The sequence below is a fragment of the Cryptomeria japonica genome, chromosome 5 (genome assembly GCF_030272615.1).
Source record: "Cryptomeria japonica chromosome 5, Sugi_1.0, whole genome shotgun sequence".
Classification (NCBI taxonomy): Eukaryota; Viridiplantae; Streptophyta; class Pinopsida; order Cupressales; family Cupressaceae; genus Cryptomeria; species Cryptomeria japonica.
This window is the reverse complement of record NC_081409.1, coordinates 24,602,291-24,609,035: the sequence shown is the minus strand read 5'-3', so window position 1 is coordinate 24,609,035 and position 6,745 is coordinate 24,602,291. Positions and strand designations below refer to the sequence as shown.

General features: G+C 33.4%; 1 protein-coding gene across 1 annotated transcript; it reads right to left on the bottom strand.

The window, feature by feature from the left end:
• Positions 1–1,505: 1,505 nt before the first annotated feature.
• On the bottom strand, positions 1,506–6,440 carry LOC131033695 (disease resistance protein RUN1). Its single transcript, XM_059220307.1, has 8 exons — positions 6,167–6,440; positions 5,937–6,071; positions 5,657–5,853; positions 5,271–5,428; positions 3,514–4,529; positions 3,157–3,423; positions 2,629–3,002; positions 1,506–2,529 (listed from the first exon to the last, which is right to left on the bottom strand). Exons 1-8 carry the CDS (start codon positions 6,404–6,406, stop codon positions 1,506–1,508), a joined length of 3,411 nt encoding a protein of 1,136 aa, XP_059076290.1. The 5' UTR covers positions 6,407–6,440.
• Between the last annotated feature and the right edge of the window lie 305 nt (positions 6,441–6,745).

Genomic DNA, 6,745 nt, shown 5'->3' with positions numbered 1-6,745 from the left:
GTTTTAATTCCTAGTTTGCATGCATAAACCTGTGAACTATATTTCCCAACATGACATATAATATAAATATAAGTTCTATAATTGATGATTAAAAAAAATATTATATACAGATTGAAGCATATAGTCATGATAAAGTCATTTCATTGGTGAGATGTTCACCAAGGTTCAAACCCTCATTGGGCCACCGACCTTGTAGCCCTTGTGCCTTTGTTGGGTTGATGTGCTCATAGGTTTTGGGCCATTGAGCTCATAGGTTTGAACAAGTAAAATGTGTTAATAGGGAATGATGTTGCCCAAGAAGTGGCCTCATGAGAAAATGTCCGAGTTTCCTCAATAAAAAAATAAAATAATTTTTTATATTATATAATATAAATAATTGAATAATATAATACATAAATTATTTATATATTTATTATTTTCAAAAATTTTAAGGCCATAACCTTGTTGAAGTCTTACATGGTTATGAGAACCATCAAAACTCTTGGCTCCTTGCGAAGTTTAGAGGATCTTTATTATTGTTTGATGATATCCCTTAATCATGCCTACTTCATATAGTATGACATAAAGAGTAGTAATGCAAAATAAAAGAATGCATTTAAAAAAAAAAAAACCTAAGATAAATTTGAATATAGTATCATAAAAATTATATTATATCATTATATTAATATTAAAATTTGTCTTATATTTATTATCTTTTAGCATTTACTTTATATAATATTAAAATTTTAATATAATATTTCAATGTGATAATAACAATTATTATATATCCTATATATTATTTTTTTATTTTTACAAGTAATATATTATGTATTATTATAATATTATAATGATATTATATTAATTTATAATTATTATATTATAATATTTATTTATTATATTAATACTAATAGCATAATAATTGTTTACCATATATTTATACTTATTTATTATTAATACTTCTTAACATCTATTCTAGTTTTTATAATATTTAAAAAAAGAATCATATGTTTGAATTTAAAAAGATGAATATTTGTTTAACCTTGAAAAATTCTTACTTCTTATTTATTGTTAGGTACAAGTATCAATTTGATTGTTAAGTCATTTGCATTAATATCTTATTATTACACGCAGTAAAATATATTAATTAAATGTACTTAATATATTTTATTACGTGAAAAATACTTGTTTATTTGAAAAAACATAAAGACTTCAAAAATAACTCAAAGTTTCTAACCAACCAAATTCACAACAATTAATTTTTTAAATTTTTTTATATTTTAACATTTAAAAACATAAATATTGATCTATCCAAAAAAAACATATTCAATTTAATTAGTTAATAAATACATGTTAAGCAATTTGTAATCCCTACTAAAAATAAACAATCCATTTTCCAATATTATAACAAGATTCTTGGTAAATATAAAGCTCATATTACTATTTGATTGTACAAAAGACACTCTACATTCGTCTTTAAAAGACAGACAATATTACAAAGCCAATGGTCTCACGGAGAAAGACAATGTCTACTCTTCCGAGAGTATCTCCTCTTCCGAGAATATTAGACTATCCCAGTAGCTTTTGACAATTTTTAATCTTTTGCCCTCCTGACAGTCAACACAAAGATGCTCACTTTTCCTTACAATTGTTATGTCTCCATTAATCAGACAAATGTCTGACTCTAAATTATCGCAAGATTTTAGATCTATATATTTAAGAGATCTGAGTTTTTCAAAACTAGCAAGTAATTCCTCGAGCCTTTTACAAGACATCATATGTAGATTCTGCAGAGCTCCAAGTTGACCAAAGGTGGAAGGTAATTTCTCAAGTCTTTTGCAAAAATTTATATATAAGCTCTGTAAATTTTTAAGCTGTCCAAAGGTGAAAGGTAATTCTTTTAATCTTTCGCAATGGGATAAGTTCAACTGTGTTAGAGCTGTAAGTTGACCAAAAGTAAAAGGTAATTCTTTCAATATCTTACAATTGGACAAGTTCAATTCTGTTAGAGCTATAAGTTGGCAAAAAGTAGAAGGCAACTCTTGCAATATTTTACACTTGGATAAGTCCAACTCTGTTAGAGCTATAAGTTGGCCAAAGGTAGAAGCTAAATTTTCTAAATCTTTACAATTAAACAAGTCCAACTGTTTTAGAGCTTTAAGTTGGCCAAAGGTGGAAGGCAACTCTTTCAATCTTTCACAATAGGACAAGTTCAACTCTGTTAGAGCTTTAAGTTGGCCAAAGCTAAAAGGCAATTCTCGTAATCCTTTACAATGAGACAAGTCTAACCATGTAAGGGCTGTAAGTTGACCAAAGGTAGAGGGCAATTCTTTCAATCTTTCACAATTAGACAAGTTCAATTCTGTTAGGGCTGTAAGTTGACCAAAGGTAGAAGGCAACTCTTTCAATCTTTCACAATCGAATAAGTTCAAATCTGTTAGAGCTTGAAGTTGGCCAAAGCTAAAAGGCAATTCTTGCAATCCTTTACAATAAGACAAGTCTAACACTGTTAGGACTGTAAGTTGACCAAAGGTAGAGGGCAATTCTTTCAATCTTTCACAATTGGACAAGATCAATTGTGTTAGGGCTGTAAGTTGACCAATCATAGGAGGCAATTCTTGCAAACTTGAGCACCCGTCCAAGCTCTAATACGTTAGAGTTGTCATTTGCCGAATCAAATCTGGAATACTCTTCATGTTAGTACAATCGACCAATATGAGTTCTGTCAGCTTCTGTAATCGACACACTTGCTCAGGAAGCTCGTACAAAGACTCGCAATTGTCCACTTTCAGGATGTGCAACTCGTTTAACCCTTGAAGGAAGCTATTAAATACCATTTTGCTGTTACTTTCCACTTCACTGTTATCTGCATTTTCACCGTAATCTTCACTTTGGCTAGAGGAGTTGCTTGCTTCTGAAAATAATAGAATTAACATGTGCAAGGAGGAACTTAGCACTGTCTTTAATAAGTTCCCCATTTCATCTGGCTGTTTCGTGACTGTTATTTTCTTTAAACGTTTTGGTAACTGCAAGAACAGTTACTATTTCTTTGTCATAACTTTAATTAGACATGAAAAACATTACAACTTGAAAAAAAACTATAGTAAAAAGTTAAAAACCATAACAGTAACGTGAAAAAATAAGTGAAAGGTATGTGTGGTATCGGAACTGAGGACTTGCCTTGAGAGGACCTGTGAGCTTAGTGGGAAGCTTCTCCAACTTCAACACAGCCAATTTATCAAGTGTTTCTACATTCACCCAGGAAATATCACCAAGTACATACATATATGTTAACTCTGGTAATGCCACTGCCTCTGACTCGTCAACATCTATTCTGCCTTTCCATTCCAGAATTCTTAATGTGTTCTTCATCAAATTAAGATGCCTTTTCTCTAGTTTGCAATCATTAGCTGGGAGCACAAGTCCTTTGATTCCTTTGAGTTTGGCCTACAAGAGTGTCGTGTCAGCAAGTCTAACTTAACAATGAAAGTATATAGAGGCTTAATCCATCCAAATATAGTTAGAGAAGAAATATACCTCATCTTTTTCAGCTTCACGCCAAGAGTTAAGATCAAAAATTCTGCTGGAATTTGACAAACTCCGCCCTATTGATCGGATAATATCATGAACTGATAACGCATCGTCCTTCGTGTCGATATCTAAAAATGCTGCCTCTTGAAGAAACATGAGTCGATCAGCCCCCACAATATGCTCTGCAGTAGAAGCAGCCCGACTGTTATGAAAGAAGCAGCAGATATCTAAAAATGCTTCTTGTGTGGACTCCTCCAACTTGTCGTACACAAAATGAAACAAATGGTTGCTGAGCTCATCTTCTTTGATCTTCTCTCCTTTCTTGAAAGCTTCTAGTATCAGTGTACAACGCTCTGCTTTGTATTCCTGCTTGCGCAGATGAGCACCAACAATTTTCAGAACCAACGGAATCCCTAGGCAGACTTTGACAATCTTGTCTAGATCATCCTTCATACGATCACGAATTTCAGGGTCCTTGCACAAAATTTCCGCTGCATGATTGTCAGCAAGAGTTTTGACAGGATAGTCCTTGCGCTCAAGGCCACGTTCCACAAGGACATCTGTGACGCCCTTGTTTCTAGCTGTAATAAGTATTCTGCTACGCTTGGGAAGGCCTTCCAAATCTTCGGGCAGAATTTTGCTCAAATCTTGTGCAAGCAGAACATTATCGATAAACAGAAACACAGGCTCATTTGCTGCACTTTGAAATGCCTCTGTTAACTTGTCCCTACCATCTGAATCATCTCTGAGTTTAATTTCCCGTCCACCCCTATAGGTTGGAAAGGCATCTTTCAAAATATTCTCTTGCATTTCTTCATAGTTATTATTTTTGGAATCCTCGTCCAATAAAATTCTGGCGTACTTGTAACGCTTTCTATCTACTGTGGAGACAACAGCTTGTGCAAGAGTTGTTTTTCCAATGCCACCAAACCCCCAAATAACAACGGCCCTAGATGAGCAATCTTCAATTTCTTCCATGATGAGCAACTTAGATACTGCTTCTAATTGTTCATTGATTCCAACTGTTCAGAATAACACAAAAAATGTCATAATAAATAAACGTGAAATAACTGTGTTATAAGGAGAGTGAGTAAAAACATTGTGGACAGCATTTAGATTTCAAGAACTAGTAATTATTAATTCAAAATTACAAAACAAATTTGGGTTACATGCTGTTACTGTTAATAGTTAATGATCTAACTCATTCGTTAAAAATTTGATTGGGTGCAACATAATGTTTACATAATTGCTACCATTTTCTTTTGAAAACAACATTTCTAATGTGTCTTTGTAAATTTTTTTAATTAATTTAAAAAATAATAGTAAAAAATTAAACTATAATCATGTATATAATTTGATTAATATAACAAAGAAGTAAAACTTCATATTTCTTTGGTACTTTGGAAATTAAAAGGCCTAGAAAGGATCTGTATGAGTTAAAATCCATTCCCTTAGAAAAATAAGGGTGACAATAATTAATTACTTTTAATTCCAAAACCAAGATTAAAATCATTGAGTAGATTTCCTTCACATGGCAAAAGAAGTTTTGCCTATGAAAGCGTCCGATTTAACGTGTCTGTAAAAGTTGAAAATCAAATTAAAGCTTCATAGCACGATCGCAATAACTTTTCAGCAACGCCAAAAAGGTATGGTAAAACATTTGAAAACGTTGTTTCTACGAAATGTAATCGATTTGCAGCCAAGCAGATCATAAACTGAATTATTTAACGTCTTATGAAAAGGAATTACTTGACTGTAATCACCTGTGTCCTTTGGAAAGCGTGGATCTGGTAGAGGAAGAGCAACTGACTGATTCGCCACAATTTCTGTTAAAGCAGTCGTCTGCAGATCCTGATGAAGGTAACTTATTTTGGAGTGAATCTCGCTCACAACGCTGGCGTTTATTGATGATTTTAAGAAGCTGCAACATAAAATCTCTAACTGTAAGCCGGACTTTGCATTTGATCAAGAGAAATATAATACTAACAAAATAAAACTAAGCCATAAATCGTGCAGAGAGCAGGGTACCGACCTAGAAACATTTCCCGAATTTAATCGGGAAACACAAAATATTGATCCTTTAATAACATATTCCATGGCCTTTTTCAATTTCTCTTTTATTTCTTTTTCCTCAATACAAATGTTTAACCTCTTGATATGATGTACAAGATTACACATGTCTTTCAAGAGGTCTACATATTCAGCGCGGTTCTGGGACACTTGATGACATTTTGATACTAGATATCCCAGGACAGAAAGCGCTGCAACTGCCCAATGCAGGTGCCCAATTTCCTGAAGCACATCTCCTACAATTTTTGTTCCTCCTCCCGACTGAAAAAAGTCACCCTGTAAACCAACGGCAAATAGATGATGAGTGTTACTCAAAAGTTAGGAAAGAATAACCCATTGTTCATATGTACAGAACTAACCTTAACATTAATGTCAGATTTTTCTTCATGATCGCTGACAAATTTTAGAAATTTGGACCCGCTCTGAATAAAGGAATCCCAGTTTGACAACTTGTCTGTATTAGAAGAACTTGCGGTTGAAGTATCCGAGGCATTCTGCCAAGACAAAAAATAATTAAACTTAAAACAATAGAGACCTCTAAATCTTTAATTTTCTCTGAAACAAGAACAAATGAAGTTTGCGGGCCAACCTTTTGAGCGGTCGCTCCTTTGAGGTGTTCTTCAATGGCATGAATGAAGGCATCCGTCTGGTTTGTAGTGTCCACTAGGTCTCGGAAGCTTCTCAAAACCTCTTCCAACTTTTGCTGTAGATCAACAACAGGAGAATCTGTTGATGGCTTTGGATCAGCTTCAACAGGAGAATCTGCTGATAGCTTTTTCCCAGTGTCATGGGAACCACCAGGCTTTCTTTTCGGCCAGCAACAACTCATGGCTACTAACAGAAAAATTCAATAGAAAAACCTAGCTGATGGCCTGCATCACATATGCGAAACAATTTCATGCACATTTTTCGCGAAGTGCTTCTATATATTACGGACTCTCGAAGCATATAGTGAAAGTAACGACAATTTTTCATCACAATATTATAATCAGAAATCTTGGTCGATTGTTATGAAAGGTAAATATTCTTCAATCTAAGTATAATAATTATTCACTTCTTTGTGGATAAAATAATTATTGAATGGTATAATGTTTAAGTAGGATCGGTACAATGTGCATTTATACAAGAAAGATGTCCAACTAATTTATACATCGAATGAGGGGGAAAC

What these genes read in the sequence shown, in the direction of transcription:
- LOC131033695 (XM_059220307.1), bottom strand. Translation starts at nt 6,406, where the DNA reads ATGAGTTGTTGCTGGCCGAAAAGAAAGCCTGGTGGTTCCCATGACACT. An exon ending in ACGCTTTCCAAAGGACACAG is followed by an intron (nt 4,530 to 5,270) that starts GTGATTACAGTC and finishes TATTCTGAACAG; the next exon opens with TTGGAATCAATGAACAATTA. An exon ending in GTGAAGCTGAAAAAGATGAG is followed by an intron (nt 3,424 to 3,513) that starts GTATATTTCTTC and finishes ACACTCTTGTAG; the next exon opens with GCCAAACTCAAAGGAATCAA.